This window comes from Tinamus guttatus, unplaced genomic scaffold (genome assembly GCF_059628265.1).
Source record: "Tinamus guttatus ecotype Peru unplaced genomic scaffold, ASM5962826v1 Tinamus_guttatus_pri_ptg000616l, whole genome shotgun sequence".
Taxonomy (NCBI): domain Eukaryota; kingdom Metazoa; phylum Chordata; class Aves; order Tinamiformes; family Tinamidae; genus Tinamus; species Tinamus guttatus.
The window spans coordinates 392,695-411,838 of record NW_028289150.1 but is presented as its reverse complement, the minus strand read 5'-3'; the positions used below and the strand labels follow the sequence as shown (position 1 = coordinate 411,838).

Sequence of the window (19,144 nt, the reverse complement as noted above, 5' to 3'; positions counted from 1 at the left end):
GCATCCTGGGTGGGGAGGGGATCTTATCAGTTTTTATAAATACCTTAAGGGAGGGTGTCCAAAGGAGGAGGGTACTTTGTGTCGTAGGGGACTGTGTAGGTCACTGCCTTGGAGATGGCACAGCCAGGCAGAGAACTGTCCTGGAAAGCAGTGCCCTCCACTCACCCCTGTTGTTCTCCAGAACTTTCTGATAAATCCTTCAGGAATGTCTCCAAATGGTACCAAAGGATGTGAAGTATTTCCAGTGGGGCACTGGAGAAGTTCCTGTTACTCCCCTGCATGAACAGGCCTCTGCACTGGGCACAGCTGTGCAGGAAGGCATGATGTTGAGATTGGGAATTTGGCATTTTGTGAGGGAACCAGAGTTTCAGGGCTACTTTCAGGCTAGGATCCTGAGCATTTTTCTGTCTAACTTTTAAGCAGAGGTAAATTTTTCATATACATTAGTTTACATGACCAATCAGATCCATTCATGATTCTTGGTTCCATCAGTCCCTTTGCCATGTTACAGTGTGAGTTAATTCTGTGCAGACCTGAAATGGGCCATTGAGGCTGATTTTGCACTTCTGGTGTAACCTTTGCACAACCTCTGGCTGGATTAGACTGCTTTCTTTGCAGCACTTCTATTTTATAAGAAGAGCAGGGCTGTGGAAGGTCAGCTGAGATGTCCTGCTCATAGGGTACATGGCCTTGCATGTTGTTTCCTGTAAAACTAGAGTATAATATAAATTTCCTTCGCAAGTGATCAATAAATTTCTGCAATGGAAGGAGGTTCTGGGAAGAAGATAGGATGTGATGGACTACAGTTCTTGCAAGGAAAGCTGAAGGGTGAGACTGTAGTGTGGCCCTTGTTTTAGATAAACTGCAAGACCACTTGAGTGAAGCAGTTGACCATCTTGCAGCTGAACAGATCCAGTGGTTGCACAAATGCCTTTGACCATGTTAATCAAAAGAGAGTGTTTGCGTCCCTGAGTGAGCCAGACCAGCATGTGTTGGGTAGGGGGAGTGTGGACAAGGCTCAGCTCAACGCAGGGTATAAAAACCGAAATGTAACAAAGAAATAAAAAAGGGATCTGGAGCTGTTTTCATCGTATTCCTTTCTGGCAGCTGGGGATGCTCAGTGTGGTGGCAACGAGCGTGTTGTAAAGACAGGTTAATGGGAATCCCATTCGTACTGTCCCACACCTGAGTTCTCATCCAGCTGTGAGGCGGTCCCTGGCCAGCTCCATCCTCCCGCAGGTCCCCATATCCCAAGGGAGAGGAACAGGCCAGGCTTGCACGACCTCTCTTGTGCAGCAGAGCCCAGCAGGTCCTGCAGCCCAGCTGCCTGCGGAGCCCTGTGTGGGGCACAGCCTGGGGTGGGCAGGGACCGGCTGCCTCAGGCCTGACCCTGCTGAGCAGTAGCCCCCATTTCCCTCCCTCCTTCCTTGTGCTGTGGATGTGCTGGCAGGAGGCCTCCGCATTGCCCTCCCCTTCCCTCGCTCTTTCCAGCTCCAGCCGAGCTCTGCATTTCCTCTCTCCATCCCTACTGGCACAGAGCAGGTCTCAATGCTCCCCCGGGGCAGCCCATCCCCTCCTGCCCTCTCTGCACTCCCACCCCGGCACCCTGAGCGCTGGTGCTGGTGCCAGGGCAGAGGTGGAGGATCCCCTGGAGCGGCTCCGCAGGGAGATCCCAGGGAAAAGCTGTGCCCAGCACCAGCCCCAGCGTGGCAGAGGGGGCTGCCCTCTCCCACCTGGTGGTGCCAGACCCACCTCAGCCCAATCCTGAACGGCTCCAGAGCAGCCCTGGAGGAGCTGGAGCTGCCTCAGGCCCCGGGGCAGTCTGGAGGCTGAAGGGTTTGACATGGGCTCAGCATTTGTGGTGCTAGAAGCAGGAGGAGAGCAGGGGAATTGGGGAAAAGACCCTGGCCCTCAGCTGCACAACTTTGGCATTGGGCAGGAGATGCCTTTGTGGCGGCTGGTCTCCAGGCTTCGGGGATGCCAGCTCGAGGGTAGGAGCACCAGGGTCTTCATGCAGAATGAAATTCCAATGCTTCGGGATCAGGGGATGAGGAAAAAGATGTCATGGAGTTGCAATAAGATGTTGTAATAAGAGCTGCTGGACCATATCGACGGAATAGAGCATGGAAGGACAGCATGGAAATGAAGAGAGCGGCTCTCAAAAGAAAAAGTTCTGCTGCTCTGCTGGGACATGTCTCCAGGAAAGCTGCCGCCCTCACAGGAAGGCTGCTGTCACTGTGGGGATGATACTGTCAAGCATGGGGTCTATCCTCACAAACTGCTGTCCGAGTTCCCTCCTCTCCAATGTTCCTCCTCTCCCACATGTTGAAGCTCTGTAGAGGGAAGGGACCAGCCCACAGTGACACGTGGCTGTCACCCTTGCAGGAGAGGGCTGTGAGATGACATGCTGACGGCGTCTGGAGCAGCTGAGCTCTCCTAATGGACAGGGGACCCATGGTCTCACCCCATCCGTACTTGCCTGAGCAAAACTCTGTGCCTCGGATCTCCCTTGGTGCCAAAGCAGGAGGAGACACTGCACAGGGAAACTCTCCTCACTGCACTGAGGCACACGACACCTGGGGGAGCTCTGACCAGCGGGCTCTGAGGTTGCCCCTCTCTGCTGGTGAAGGGGGAAGCAGGGCGTCCTGCTTCAACAGAGTCTCTGGAGAAGATACAAATGAGAGGAATCAGTACTCAGAATTTGTGTATTCACTTATTTATTTTCTATTTGAATGCATCAGAAAAAAAAAAAAGAGACAGGAGGGGAAAGGAAAAGGAAGGGAAGGGAAGGGAAGGGAAGGGAAGGGAAGGGAAAGGAAGGGAAGGGAAGGGAAGGGAAGGGAAGGGAAGGGAAGGGAAGGGAAGGGAAGGGAAGGGAATGGAAGGGAAGGGAAGGGAAGGGAAGGGAAGGGAAGGAACAGCATAAAGACTTGATGCCAGATAGCCTGTAACTGGTGAGTGGTTGTGCATGGCGGAGTTATTGGTGCTGACATTGGACCCATGTAACCAGTTTCCTCAGGGCATCCTTGAGCTCCTTGTTCCTCATGCTGTAGATGAGGGGGTTCACTGCTGGAGGCATCACCGCATATAGAAGAGCCATCACCAGATCCAGAGCTGGGGAGGAGATGGAGGGGGGCTTCAGGTAGGCAAACATGCCTGTGCTGAGAAACAGGGAGACCACGGCCAGGTGCGGGAGGCACATGGAAAAGGCTTTGTGCTGGCCCTGCTCTGAGGGGATCCTCAGCACAGCTCTGAAGATGTGCACATAGGACACCCCAATGAAAACAAAACACCCAAAGGCTAAACTAAGGCTAACCCCAAGAAGCCCTACTTCCCTGAGGAAGGAGTCTGAGCAGGAGAGCTTGAGGATCTGGGGGATTTCACAGAAGAACTGCTCCACCACATTGCCTTGGCACAGTGGTAGGGAAAATGTGTTCCCGGTGTGCAGGAGAGCGTTGAGAAAGCCACTGGCCCAGGCAGCAGCTGCCATTTTGACACAAGCTCTGCTGTCCAGGAGGGCCCCATAGCACAGAGGTCTGCAGATAGCAACGTAGCGGTCATAGGCCATGACTGTGAGGAGAGAAAACTCTGCTGAAAATAAAAAAAAGGAAGAAAAAGACTTGCGTTGCACATCCCAAGTAGGAAATGGCCTTGGTGTCCCACAGGGAACTGGCCAAGGATTTGGGGAGAGTGGTGGAGATGGAGCCAACATCAAGGAGGGAGAGGTTGAGGAGGAAGAAGTACATGGGGGTGTGGAGGTGGTGGTCGCAGGCTACAGCTGTGATGATGAGGCCGTTGGCCAGGAGGGCAGCCAGGTAGATGGCCAGGAAGAGCGAGAAGTGCAAGAGCTGCAGCTCCCGCCTGTCTGCGAATGGCGGGAGGAGGAACTCACTGAAGGAGCTGCTGTTGGACATTTGCTATCTCAGGGCATAGTGCACTGTCCTGGGAGTTAAAAAAAAAAAAAAAAAAAAAAAAAAGATGTGGCATTTTAGGAAAAGACATTTCAAGAAATAAAAACCAGTAAATTAAAAAAAATCAATTTCTCATTAAAAACACATCACACTGATTCTCTCTTTACTAGGGGGAGGGGACGGGGAAGGGGCATCTGTGCACTTATATGGCTTGAACCCCATTTTGTGCTGACCAGGTGTGTTGTAAGGATTTGGGACCTCTGCCCATGGAATGTGGAAGGAATTGGAGTGAGTAATTCTGACACTCACAATAAAATCACTTTTCACATAACAGGGCTGTTCAGCATCTTCACACCCATTTCTAAAGGATGTGGATTGTAGAAGAAAGTTGGTTTCTTTTTTTGACATTATTTATTTTCTTTGAGATGCCCCTCTCCCACCTGGGCAGCGCTCTTTGAAGATAACGATCATTGTCCTTTCTGCTGTGAGTGCTGAGAGGAAAGGCTTCCCTATCACTTGGGGCAGAGTGACAAGAGCTTCTCTATTACCCCAGGTTCCAGCTGTCCTGCACTCACACTGCTTTGAGCTGGAGGATGATCACAGTTACATGTTACCCTAAAAACCACACTCCCATGCAGACCCCTGTTTCACATAACTTGCAGCATTGATATCTGAACTGCAGCTGAAATCCTCTCCACCCAAGTGAGCCTAAGAGAAGACCAGGAGCAGCACGGACAGGAGGGAAGCAAGGAGCAATCCTGGGGCAAAGGGACACTGCTCTGCATTAGAGCCCATGCAGACCTGGGTGCACACCCAGCTTCACAGCCCTGCAGCATCCCCGGGAGAAGGAAGCAGGATGCCCTGTCCCTGTGACGCTGAGGCAGGGAATCCTGCTCTGAAGCATCCTCTGCATTGGAGATGGGGGGAGAGCGATTGCCCCAAACCCTAACAAGTGATGGCATTGACTGGGTGCAGAAGACCCCTCTGGAAACTCAGTAGCATTGCCCTGCAGCCAGAGACTTACCATGCAAGGGGCTGGGAGCTCACTTCCACAGTGAGCTCTGCTCTGTCCTCCTGCTCCACACTGCCGTTCCCCTCTCGCTGCCTTCTCTCCTCTGCTGTCCGCAGCAGCAGGCAGTGCCCGCAGCCCTGCTGCTCTTGGCACAGGAGCTGCTCCTGCACTCGGCTGTCTCTGGGCAGTGCTGCCAGGCTGCCACGAGCTGCCTCCGTCCCAGGAGCCTGGCCCCGCTCAGGAGCAGAGGAACAGCTGAACTCACCAATTTCTCTGTCCCTTGTGCTCCCTCCTCCTGGGGAATGTTTGTTAAGTAAACTAAAATAATCACTTGTTGTCCTTTCCAACTGAGTGGAGAAAGAATGATTCCCAGCTTGCCATCTATTTCATCAGAGGATGACTATCTATGTAAGTTAAAAAGGTCCCACTCTGGAAGTCCCTAGTTAGTAAGACCCTAATAGGCAGGACACTGAGACAGGGGCAAGAAGGAGGCTCATTGATTCAGATGAGTCAATGTGGGCATCACATGCTGGTTCAGAAGTCACTGATCTGGGATGGGTTTCACATTCCTCCCCTGAATACACAGAAGGTGGGATTCTGCTTCCCCATGCTGAAGTGTGCACAGCACTGACATCTGCACGGGAACTCCTTCTCTAAGCTCCCCTTGTAATCACTGCTGATGGAGGGTGGGAGTCAGCTGGCAACACACAAACAGCTGGGGACAGTTGAAGAGGCAGAGGAGGTACCAAAAACCTGCCCATGTCTGTTTGCTCTTAAGAAGCAAATCTCAGACCCACATTCTCATGGAGCTCCCGGACAAGACCAGGTGGGGAATGTCCTTGGCCATCTCAAATGACCCCAGGTGCCTTCCACTACTATGTGAGCACCATGCAGTATAAAGCAGAGACCCAGGCAGATCATCATAGTGCAAAAAGTTAATATAATTCAGGGCAGGCATATCATTCAGTGACATTGGAATAGGCTGGCTGGGCCAAGACAGGTGCCTGCGTTGTCCAGCATAACCAAATGCCTCCTCTAGCATGGGATCTATGAGAAGTCATGTCCCTTTGGAGTTGGAGCTGGGCAAGCACCCCAGGACCTCTCGGGTTCGCTACCAGTGCCAAAACAACTGGATCCCACCACTGCCTTTAGGCCAAGTCCATCCCTCCTACAGCCAAGCGTGCTCCCTAAATGCAGAGGCACATCACACCAAGGTGTCTGCTCTGGTCTCTGGTCTCTTAACAGCTTCTTGCTTTTATCAAACAGAACCTCCTTTCACCCTGGATGATATGGCTGGGCTAATGATGGCCTCAGGATGACTGGATCATAGACAGCTCCAGCCCAAGAACACTTTCAATGATGCCTTCTCCTGCCTGGATATTGGCCCAACTCTGTCACAGGCCCCAAGGTGCTACAAATCGGCTCAGGCAACAAAGCCCTCTCCTGCCATTTCCTCACAGTCACACTATGTTTCTCCCTGGCCTTGGGCACTGCAGGCTTTGCTCTCTTAGTGGGAACCTTCTTTCACCATTGCATTGACATCTTCTCTCCATGCCAGCATTTCTCTGCTCTCAAGTGGGGCCATTGCACACACGGTGTCCTTGGCTCTTGGTAATAGGGTCTATCATGACCAATCTGTCTTTTGTGCCACATCCTGATGTTTTGCATCACAAATATATGGAAATGCCTGTAGCCTGGCAGGAGAGCTTGAGGATTTGGGGGATTTCAGAAAACTACTGTCCGTAGAGCTGTCTCTACAGAAAGAAAGCATGAAAGTGTTAGCAGACCAGGGCATTGAGAAACTCAGAGGCCCAGGCAACTGCTGCCATTTCAAGTTCTGCTGCTCAGGAGGATCCCATAGTACAGGGGTCTGCAGATGGCCTCAAAGTGGTCATAAGCATGACCACTTTTTCACATGACTATGTGAAAAAAAACATTCTCTTGAACTCAAGAAGACAGAGACCTGTGCAGCACATCCCAGGTAGGAAACGGCCCTGGCATCTCTAATCGCTAGAGAGAGAGGGTAGGAGTCAGTAATAACACCTTGTAATGCCTGAGGGGCTGGGGTGGTCCAAGGCAAATGCAAGGGTCTTCAAGTTCTCTTGGAACCATCCTGAGAGATGGACATCCTTCCCAAGCACCAGCTGGTGGATATAGGGGCAAGGAGGGTATCCTTGACCACCTGAAATGGAACCAGACATGTGCATTTAGGGCATGTGAGCTCAAATCAGAGCAAAGCAAAGTGACACACATACATCCCTGCACGGCAGGCACCTAAGTTCAGTCCAAGGTCTCTAGAGCTGTGTCAGGTGCCTGGTGTGCCCATTACAGCCAGCCATGGCTGGCAAATACAGCACAGCACCTCCAGGAAAGACCCAACCTCCTGGAATGGGTGCAGAGGGCAGGAACTCTGAGGCCTCTCAAGGTGGTCCAGGGCCTATGGACCAGCAACTGAGCACCAACACATGAAAGGAGGAATCAGTAATGGGAGACACATGACACTGGGGTCTCTTTTCATGAACCTATGTTCTTAAAGGCTGATGGGTCTCCTCTTCCTGAACCTTCTTACCTGTGGTGATCCTGACAGTGAGTATGCTACTGATGTCCTCAATGTGGCCACATGAAAGGCTGTCCTCATCCAGAAGGAACAGGAATTTTCTCAGCAGCAACTTGCCCTTCCTGGACATCCTCTTTACCTCTGTCACATGCCTCGAGGTACTTTAGAGTCCCCTGGGGCAGCAACTCCTTCTCCTGTTGGGGCTGCCTTACCCAGCTGGGCTGGCCTGGAAAGTTCGCAGAAGAGGAGGAATGTCACCCGCAGTTAACTGTGCCAGGGAAGCACAGGGGAACATAGCAGTGTGCTTCTGGGAGCCATCCTGCCCTGTCCCTCAGGCTAGTCCAGTGTGACAGATACAGGTGTGCTCACCTAGAGCACCTGCACACGCACACCCATGGTCCCTACGGCACTGGCATGGCCTTTGGGTGCCTGGTACCGCTGGTTATCCCCTTTCCCATGCTTGGTGGCCTGCTGGGGCCAGCAAAGGTGATGCTAGTGCTGTCAATGGGCAGAGTGGGTGAAGGCACTTTTGGAGCTTCCTCACAACCTGCTGATTTCCCTGTTGGCCTTGGAGTCTTCAGTGAGTGCCCTTGGATTGGCCTTTGTTCTGGCATAGCGATGCACAGAACTGGCCTCCAGCAGCAGCAGCTCTGCACATCTGAGCATGCACTGATACAAGAAGGAGAAACATGTCCGAAGGATTCAGGTTTTAATTCTGCATTTCAGGTACCATAATTCATATTACTTTCATGTACCCTCATACCAGCTTAAGACAAGCAAGAAATGGAGAGGATGAAGAGCAAAGAGTCTATTTTCCTTTTTTTTTTTTTTTTTTTTTTTTTTCAGCAGGAGCTGGAGGAGAACCTGGAGCTGAGCTTAGAGCAAGGCAGCAAGACTGCATGTTGTCACATTTCACCTGGAAGGAGACTGTTCCCATCTGCTCACCTGATGGTCATCAACCAGTTGGCCAAGCTGGTGAGGAGAGCCTTAAACTGAGAATGACTCAGAGAAGAAGACTACAGCAAGGGTGAGGGAGTGATGGGCTGGGATGGCAGGGAAAGGTGTAGGTGAGGTGGACAAAGGAAACCCCGGAGAGCACAGCAAGATGCAGGGAACTCTGCCTAGGGACAGACAGAAAGTCAGTCAGGATTGTAGGCGTGAGGATTAATGGGCAGACCAACAGTGATGGCCATGTGTGGATCTCTGCTATGGAGCGCCTGAAGAAGTGCAGCCTCTGCAAGGCCTGAGGAGTGCAGAGCTGGAGGGAGGAACATTCATTCTGCTCCCTGGATAGCAGTTCCCAGGCAGGCTCAGAAGCTGGAATCAGGACTTGGAGGTAGCAACATGGTGATGGGCATCCCCATGGAGATGGTCAGGACCTCATGATGGAGTCCCTATGGTCTCCACCAAGGCATCATGATGGGGTCCCCATGGTCTCCACCAGGACATCGTGATGAGGTCCCCATGGCACTCACCAGGGCTTTGTGATGGCAGTGGCATCATGCTCACAAGACCATTGTGAGGGGGCGGTCCCCATGGTGACCCTGCCTTTATTGAGGGAAAAGACCCCAGGTCCCCACTCTGAGGAGAGCAGCTCGATCAGGAGGGAGCGGCTCCCCTTGGTGCCAGTGTCAGGTCCCCACAAGAGGATCCTGAACATGGACAAGGAGCAGCAGGCAAATGCCTGTTCCCAGCCCACAGACGGGCTCTCAGACTTGCAGGAGAGCGTGAGCGAGGTGAGCAGTGGGGCTGAAGGGAGAGGCGAGCAGCAGGGATGGGACTGACACGGAGAGCACAAGGGTGGTTTGGAAGGGGAGTTGGGGAGAGATAGCCAGGCATGAGCTCTTCCGGGGAGAGCTCATTTATTCTCGGCCCTGGATATTTTTTCTCGGACAAAAGACGCCAGCCGGAGTCCTCCCAGGGCCACCCAAACCCTGTGAGCTCTGTGCTGAGGCTCAGCAAGCAGCTCTAGACTGAGCTCAGCCAGGCTGTGTGCAGCCACGAGCCTCCCTTGGACACAGGGCTGAGGTTTCTTGTGCTTCAGGGGCCACTTGTATCCATGCAACCACCTCCACCAGGGGCCTCCTTCTCCCCACAGGTGGACCAGCAGATCAAGGACCAGCGCCTGGAGGCAGCGGTGCTGAATCAGGAGTTGGTGCTAAGCACATCCTCAGGGTGCCAAGGGGGAGAGCTGCAGCTTTCTCAAGTGGAAGTGCCACCCGCCACGGTGTGCCAGGAAGAAAGAGCCTATTCTGCCCCACAGGATGCCCAGCAGTGCACACCAGCAGCCAAGGAGGGTTCCCGGGAGGCTGAACTCCCCAGCCTGCCCTTCGCAGAGGCACCGCACGGCTCTGCAGAAGACATGGCTGCTGCTGGCTCACTGGAGGCCACACGCTCATCCCTGCTTGAGCCTGCTGGCTTCGTGGAGAGCATCTTTGCAGAGATTGCGGTGGAGCTGAGGGCAGAGAGCCGGAAGGCTGCCCCACCATGCCGAGCAGGGACAGGACAGGGCCCAAAGCAGCAGCCTGTGGGCATCATCTGCCACCTGGGAGCGGAGCCACTGCGTGTGCACCCGGACAACACAGCGCGCTACCTGTCCGTGCTCAGCATCCGCACGGAGCCGCTGGAGGAGCTCCAGAGCAGCTGCCTGGCGCGCACCGGGCAGAGCTTGGCCCAGCTGCGAGAAGGCGCCTTCCTGAGGAAGCAGCAGAGCCTGGAGGAGAGCGAGGACGAGGAAGAGGAGGACGAGGGAACACATTTCTCCCTGACAGCCTCGGGATCGCTCAATGTGCGACCCAAGCAGGTAAGCAGAAGGGATGGCTGGGACCAGGTGCTGCTCTGCACAGTGACAGCCCAGTTGTCCCTGTGCTGGTGGGGCTCAGGAAGCCATTCTGGGGGGAAGTGAAGCCCCCTTCATAAACCTCCCTCTATTCTCTAGCTCCTCACTAGAAACTCCTTCTATGACTTGTGGAACCCCAGGATGACACAAGTGGAGCTGCTCAAGGATGTGAGGTGCAAGTGGGAGGTGTTGGAGCGCCTCTATGCCCATGCCCCCAGGGAGGAGGGGCAGGTAAGGAGAGGCAAGAGAGCCCTAGGGGCAGAGCAGGATGAGCTCACAGGCCACACTGATGAGGAGGAGGATGCTGGTGAAGAGGCTCTGCAAGGCAAAGAGGTGGAGGAAAGCACCTCCAAGACCTGGGTCAGACCCAGCCTGCGCATCCTGTTCGCAGACAGGGAGGCATCTCAGCAGAAGGTGCCCCCTGTGAGTGACAACCCCATTCTGGAGCAACCATTGCCTGATGACACGGCACCAGCGGTTCCTCCCCTGGCTGCAGGCCCTGCTCCCCAGGTGAGCAAGCAGCGCCTCACCTGCACCCACTATCCCAGGGAGCTGCCGTGGGAGCTGGGTCTGGGGTGAGCAGAGGGGGTGCTCAGAGCTGCTCCAGCCCGTGGGACCCCCCTGCCGTGGTGCCCTGTTGTCACCCCAACTATTTGCCCTCTGCGATGTCGCCATGGGGAGATGCCGAGTCCTCTCTGTATCCAAGGGCCAAAGGCACAAGGCTGTTGTCCCCTCCACCCCTGTGCTACATACAGCCCTGGAGCCTAGACACTGAGCAGGGAGGAAAGGGGCAGCCCCAGAAGTAGCCCCCTCCACACCAGGACACGAGCCCCCTTGTGCCATGCACCCGGTTGCCTCCGTTCCCCCTGCCCAGCTCTGCTGCTACAGCCCCACAAAGAGCCTTGTCCCCTTTCTGTGCCAGCCACAGGTCCCTTCCCTTGGGATGCGCATCCATGGATAGCCTTCCCCATCCCCAAACCCTTTGACCCTGTGTAACCAGGGGTACTGGTACCCTGAGCAGCAGCAGTTGATGGCCAACGGGTGCGTGTTCTTGTCCCGTCCATGCAGGAGGCCTCGGAGTCCCAAGAGGAGGAGAAGTCATCGTCCTCCTGCAGCCCCAGGCCAGACGTTGAGCCAGGTACGTACCCGCGTGCAGAGTCCTTCTGGGGACAGTGGGACAGCAAGTGGCACCGAGGTCAGCAGCAGGAAGCGCTCAGGGGCTTCTGTGCAAAGGCCACAGACCCTTGGGAAGCCCTTGGTGCTGGGGACAGGCAGGTGCTCTCCGTGTGCCCGTGTGGCCCATCGCCCACAGCTCTCCTTCCCACCACAGGCATCACCGCCCTCCAAGACATCGCCGTTCCCCGGCTGCCGAGGCCCACCCCGCGAGACGGAATGAACGACACTTCAATGTGAAGCAGGTTCAATTCGTTTACTATTCTCTACGGTGTAGCTTTATACAATTCTATCACCTGTAAGCGTACACACGCGCTAAGCAACAGCATTCTCATTGGTTAAGCTATAGTGTCCATGCATAACTAGCTTGCAGCTGGCTGACATTCCTTTCCGATGCTCTATTGCTGGTCCTCCCGGATGCTTATCTGGCTATGGCCGGCCTAGTTCATTAAAAAGTTGCTAACAGGCGTTATCTTCTCCGGGTGGCCTTGGTTCCCATCGCTTCAGTTCCCGGTTCTCACCGCCTCAGCTCCTCGGTTCTCATCACTTCAGCTCCTCAGTTCTCATCACTTCAGCTCCTCGTATTCCTGTAAAAGTGCTAAGGCCCCAACATTTCCCCCTCTTTTTTCAAAAACAGAATTAGCGGTATTATGCATCAAGCGTTGCAAGCACTGGCAAAAGCAAGGTAACATAATCACAAGCACGAGTATAACCGTCCCGATCACGCACAAGTGGTACAACATTTCTGTAACCCATGGTCCTAAGCCTAACGATCTGAGCCAATCTTCTAATCCCCAACTTTCTTCCTTCAACTTGTGCAGCCCTTCTTTCAAGAGCGCAATCTTTTTATGGATAGACTCTGAATGATCGGATAAGTTTAAACAACACATACCTTCAAAATCCTCACACCCATGCCCATGTGCTAAAAGCAGAAAATCTACTGCGGCTCTATTCTGCAATACTACATGATTTACACTAGCTACATCTTGCGATAGCTGATCTAAAATATCTGATGTTAAATTTAATTCATTCCTTGTCCAGCATGCTAGCTGTTTCAAGGAAGTCATTGCTCGTGCGGCAGTGCTCCCTGGGATAAGCAGGGACACGAAGATAGTTTTGACCCTTGACCAAAATCTTGGATCCCCAACTTTTGTACAATCTAACTCATGTATCGATCGTTTCTTCCTTTTGGATACAAAGGTCATCACTTGAGATATATTAGGGTGAAACAAACTCAGTCTCCCCAGATAACATGGACCTCCTTGTGGACTGGACGGTACTCCGTTCCATGCCCGGTCTCCGCATATTAAAAACACTCCTGGTGGTAGCCGTTTTGCAGAGAAGCTCGTTAATTTACATTGGGTATATGTGTGAAGATAAACATCATTAATTTTCAGCCCCGAGTTAACTGTTGCCCATTGCGATGTACTTTCTTCAAGTGCACCTTTGCTATGCAGTTCAAAACTAACCCATCCACCGTTTCGGGTGGTATTTGTGGCATTCAGACTTCCCAACAAGTCTAATTCCTCCGGCGGGGAAGTCAGAGTGCCATTCAGACTTTTAATGATTTCACATTGCCAGCACCCGTCTAACTGTTCTGCCGTTCGCTTTGATCGGTAAGAGCACATAGTAGTATTTAATAGAGTATCATTAAGCACAGCAAAATTAGCTACGTACCCATTGAATTCTTGAGGTTGCCAAACAGGGACACCTATCAAACAAGTACGAAAAGGGTCTCCTGGACGTTCCAAGCTAAGACAGAAGGCACTTTGGCCTGTCTGATTAGCTATGGTGACCCAAATGTTCTCCCTCTGCTGAATTTCTGTCTGCCATTTCCCCTGCACTATTCCTGTCACTGTTATCAAGATGATTACCAAACAGCTGAACCTGGTCCATTCTGACATCCTGGTCCATTGATTGTTCCTGTCTGTTCCGCAACCACGGTCGTACCCACTTGGCTGGTACCCAGGTCGCTCCATCTCCTGCAAGTACACAAGCATAACCCCGTCCCCACGTAATTAACTCGACTGGACCTTCCCAGATCTGTTTCTGCGGCCAGAAAACTTCTACCTGCACCTTCTTTCCTGAAAGATCAGCTGGGTTTTTAGAAAAATGGGTGAAAATAGGTATACTATCATCATTTCGAGGGTTAAGCCAATTTAAAACATAACATGCTTTACTGATTAACTCGTAGGGACTCTTCTCCCCCTCTTTTTTCAAAGCAAACAGTAATTGTTTTAAATTTTTATGGTGACGCTCGATAATGGCCTGACCACCAGAATTATAAGGGATACCCGTCTGATGGATTATTCCCCATTGCTGGAAAAAGGTTGCACAGGTGTTACTCTTAAATGCAGGTGCATTATCCGTCTTTATAATGTCAGGCTTTCCTAAAACAGCAATTGCCTGAGTCCAATGTTTACAGGCTGACTTGGCATTTGCAGAAGTGGCTGGGGTGGCCCATAAAGCCTTTGAACAGGTATCCACAGTAACATGTAAATACTTGAGGTGCCCAAAAGGTGCAAACTCTGTTACATCTGACTGCCATATCTGTCTTGGTTGTAATCCCCTCGGGTTAGTACCCATTTCCTGTAAAGGGGTCAAGCGTGCACAATCAGGACAAGCAGCAATAATAGCACGAGCTGTTGCTCGGGAAATTTTAAATTCGCGTTGTAACGCTCGAGCAGACTGATGAAAAAATGAATGAGAAAATGATGCCTGCTGTTCCACCGAGCAAGGAATACCTGCTGCTGACACAGCACTATCTATGACTGCATTGCCTTCTGTTAAAGGACCAGGGAGTGCAGTGTGGCTACGGATATGTGATACCCAAAAAGCATACCTCCTCTGTTGTATGATGTTCCAAAGCTGAACAAACAAGGCTTGGAGACTATGGTTGTTTACGTGCCCTATAATTGCCCTATTAATTCGTTGAACAATGCCTACCACATACAAGGAATCAATGACTATATTTATGGGCTGATCGTGAAAGGTTAAAAATGCCCAAACTACAGCTTTTAGTTCTAGGACCTGCACGGATGCAGTCTCTTTCCGAATTTGTGTTTTCCAGAGATCTGACTCCCGGAAAGCATACCCATACTTTCCAGTTTTGCTACTAGCATCCGTGAATACAGTAATCGCGTTTGACAATGGTCTTGAGCTCCGGATTTCTCGCTCTTCCAGCTCCAAAGAGGTGTGGAAGAGAGGATGCTTAGGATAGTGATTGTCCACTTTAATTCCCTGAATGGCTAAGGCAAATTCTACGCTGTTCAAGCACCATTCTTCGACTATCTCCAGAGCCCTTAGAGGCAGAATAATACTGTCAGGCTCCCTACCGGCAATTGTTCGTAAACGCTGCCGGGCTTTCAAAACTCCCATTCCAATTGCCTCATGCCTCTGAGTTAAGGTGCGTCGTAGGTGACTTGGAAGAAAAACCCATTCGAGTATAAACAAGATCCCCTTCTCATTTATCTGGGCAATGATTACTGCTACCTCCCTTTTCCGATTATAAACCACCAAAGATATTGGTAACCCTTCCTGTAATCTATAGGCAGCTGTTCCGGCTATCTTCCCCTCAATTCGTTCTAAGGCTGTGGCAGCCTGTGGAGTTAAGCTCCGCTTTTCCGCAGGCTCTTTAGCTCCTCTGAGCAGTTGAAACAACGGCTCCATTTCCTCATTGGTAATACCACAAAAATTTCTGATCCACTGAATGTCTCCCACTAATTTTTGCACACAGTTAACAGTGTCAATTTTTGTCTGCAATTTAAGCTTTTGGGGTCTAATTCTAGCCTCTGTGATAACCATACCCAAATAATTCCAAGGAGCTTGCCTTTGCACTTTCTCAGGGGCAACGACCAAACCAAATTCCTTTAAACAAGTAATTAATTCCTCTTCGTGCGTAGCTGGTAAAACTTCAGGGCTTGCTACTAGGATGTCATCCATATAATGATACGTAATTAAATCTGGGTGATTTTTCCTCCACGGTTTCAGGGCCAAATTCACAAACCATTGACAGATGGTTGGCGAATTTTTCATTCCCTGTGGAAGAACTACCCACTGATATCGCTCCGATGGGCCTTCCCTATTAATCGTAGGAACCGTAAAGGCAAATTTGTCACTGTCTTCCGGGTCGAGGGGTATTGTAAAGAAACAATCTTTCAGATCAATTACTAACAAATGCCATGCTTGTGGGAGCATAACAGGTGAAGGCAACCCTGGCTGTAATGCTCCCATGTTTGCCATGCATGCGTTAACAGCTCGGAGATCATGTAACAATCTCCACTTTCCTGATTTTTTCTTAATGGTGAAAATAGGGGTGTTCCAAGGACTTGTTGACGGCTTAATATGACCTTGGTCTAATTGTTCTTTAACTAGTTCCTTTAGGTAATGCAGCTTCTCCTCTGGCAGCGGCCATTGGTCCACCCACACAGGGTCCTTCGTGGTCCATGTTAACTTTAAGGTGGGGCGGAAGCTGCCCCCAATGGCCGCTAGGGAAAAGGTGTCTGCAAGATGATTCCCCACTGGGCCAGAACATCCCTTCCCAACAGCCACAGTGATGTACACATCACATAAGGTTTTATCATGGCTCTGTTTCCCTCTTTATCCATGATGGTTACAAAGCATCGACTAACCTGCGTAGGAGATTGCCCTCCGATACCTGTCACAGGAGCATCAATTTCTTGCAGATCCCACTGAGGTGGCCATGCAAACTTGGGAACGATAGTGATATCTGAACCTGTATCAATCATCATGGCAACATCAGTAAGACGAATACCATCCGGTCCCACCATACTCACGAGTCTTGTCGGACGCTGAGTAGTTATTTTTTCACAAAAGGCAACCTGGGGGGGTCCAGAAGATCCAAAGCCTTTGTTTCCACGCTGGGCCTGTCCAGGATTAGGAACTAGAGCTCGAAAAGGTATCAATTGGGCTATCCTGCTCAGTGCTGGAATAGTAACAGGAGGATTGAAAATTTTAATCATTATGCCAATATTTCCAGAGTAATCAGCATCAATACACCCTGGTAGAACAAAAATACCCATTTTTGAAGCTGAGGAACGGCCAATCACCAAAGCGGATAGGCCCTTCCCCAGGGGACCAGTGCACGTAGATTCCAATATGTGCACATCAGAATCTCTAATTACTGTGGATTTTGCCACGGCCAAATCGACTCCTGCACTTCCGCAAGTTGCGGAGGAGAGCTCACAGAGGCAGCCATCGTTTGGGGATATTTGTTCGCCGCGTCCCTCATAACGCGGCAGCTCCCGTTTCCCTGCAACTGTGTACCGTTCTTATAACATCGTGACCGACATTCTGCTGCCTTATGCCCAAACTTTTGACATTTAGCACAGTTCCCATTAAATCCTTTCGGGCCCACACCTTCAACTCTAAATTTGTTAGGACACCTTCTTTTCACATGTCCTGGTAGGCCACATTGAAAACACACTCCATGAAATCCTTTATCCCCCTTTCCAGATGTTCTCCCCTCCTTGAGTGCTGTAGCCAAAGCCACGGCATGTATTTTAGCCTTCTGCTCTTCTTCGACCAGTGGTGCTCGGGAACATACTTCTATCATTTGAATAATCGAGGCTCCTGGTGGCAGAGTAGCCAACAGTTGTTTACAGGATTGATTTGCGTTTTGTATTGCCAATTCCTTAGCCAATATTGCTTTCATCTCTGGAGGCACATTAGGTGCCATATCCAGGGCATCCTTCAGCCGGTCGACAAAACCGAAAAAAGGCTCGTCTGGCTTTTGCATTATTTTAGTATATGGCAATTGAGGTGTTCCTATCTGTGGCAGGGCAAGAAAGGTTGCTAAAGCTGCATTTTTTGATTGTTGTAATACTCTAGGGTGAAGCGCTGCTTGGGCCTCAACTGCCCGATAACGCCCATTTCCCATCAGTTGGTCGAGAGTGGCGACCCTTAACGGATCATCCATACTACAATTTAGATTTTCCAATTGCTTTTCTTCTAACCTTTCTTGCCACTTTGCTAACCAGAGCATATAGGTAGTAGAGGAAAGCAGAAGTTCCATTATAGCCCTGCTGTCTGCAGGAACCATACTCGAATATTTAAACAAGGCAGAGACTTGGTTTCGAACAAGCTTATTATCATGTCCATATTGCATCACTGTTTTTTGTAAATCTCGCACCAATTTCCAATCTAAAGGCTCCCACTTGGGGCCCTGGGCTCCCACTACTACGGGGGCTGCTATTGGAGTTAATATAAAGTCCCCCTGTAACCGAGCATTCTCTATCAACCCCTTATACCGCGCTCCCGCGTTAAAAGTTGGATCAATAGGTGGCGCCACATCCTTACTTTTTCCCGCACTATCACTTCCACTTACAGTGGCTCGGAACCACGACAACAACCCTTCTTCATCTGGATCGCTCCCTCCAGCTGCTTCCCCTTTCTTTTGAGCCTTCCATAACTCCTCAATCTCTCCACCCAAAATGTAACCCTCCATACCAAATTTTGCCTGTAGATAATTTTTTGCTTCGTCAATTGTCATACTCCCTTCTTTAATCTTCTGCAGTACCCACTCCTTTTGTCGTTTCATAACCTCTTCATTCACCTTAGAGCTAGAAGTACCTTTTCGCGCCTCCCATTGCCCCAGTTGTTTATCCACATTCTCCAACCCCTCTACGATAGCCTTATGGGCAGCCTTATATGCTGCCTTCACATCCCTTGCCCTGGACCCACAATCTAAGCGCCGCATCTGTTCCAATAACTCCGTCATTCTCTCTGTTTGCTCCCGAAGTTCTCGTCGCATTCCTTGGATGGTACTGTCATCGTCATCCGACCCATTCGGGATCGGTACTTTAATCGGATCCACGTCCATTTCGGGCGCTGTGGGGAGTGGTCGTTCCGGGGGTGGTCGTTCCTTCCCCTCCCATGGTGGAAGATACTCATCCACTCCCCCCCATACTTCACGTTCAGCTAGAGTTACTGGACACGCCTGTCGAGTTGAAATCCCTTTTTCCTTATTGTCCATTTCCTCGTATGGATTCGGTTCAATAATTTCAGTCCACTCGGAGTCTCCTGAGCCACTCTCCTCCCCCTTTTCTCCGCCGAGTGCCTCTCGCAAAGCAGCAGCGACTTGAGCCTCTCCGTGCAATTGTTCAAGCATTAGCCGCACGGGACGATATATTTTCGCAAGTCGCCGAGCTTCCTTTGAACCTACTTGCACACCATCCCACAGTTCTTTTCCCACTCGCTCCCAGGACTCGAGCTTATATACCTGAGAAGTTTCTTCTATGAGTTTTTTCTGCTTACAAAACAGCAGCAAGTCAATTAAATCGTCTTTTGAGATCTCAGTTTCAGTCTTTTGAGCGAGCTTTAACAAACTTTCTATAATAGCACGCTCCGTTGCTGATGCAGCAATTTCCATCCTAGTTGCTGATGCAGCAATCCCCATCCTGCCCCTGACTCACCAGGTCAGTCCTGACTCACTAGGTCAGCCGTGGCCACGATCCGCCTCTCCCGGGCGCCCAGCTACTTCTCCGCTGGCTGCAGGATCCCTCGCGTTCTCGGCTCCACTCTACCCACGGTCGTATCACGTCGGGGTCACCAGATGCCGAGGCCCACCCCGCGAGACGGAATGAACGACACTTCAATGTGAAGCAGGTTCAATTCGTTTACTATTCTCTACG

General features: G+C 51.2%; 1 protein-coding gene across 1 annotated transcript; it reads right to left on the bottom strand.

Moving 5' to 3' along the window:
• Positions 1 to 11,652: 11,652 nt before the first annotated feature.
• On the bottom strand, positions 11,653 to 18,333 carry LOC148592381 (syncytin-A-like). The gene is made up of 3 exons (XM_088535115.1): positions 18,195 to 18,333; positions 12,154 to 12,900; positions 11,653 to 11,684 (listed from the first exon to the last, which is right to left on the bottom strand). Exons 1-3 carry the CDS (start codon positions 18,331 to 18,333, stop codon positions 11,653 to 11,655), a joined length of 918 nt encoding a protein of 305 aa, XP_088391241.1.
• Between the last annotated feature and the right edge of the window lie 811 nt (positions 18,334 to 19,144).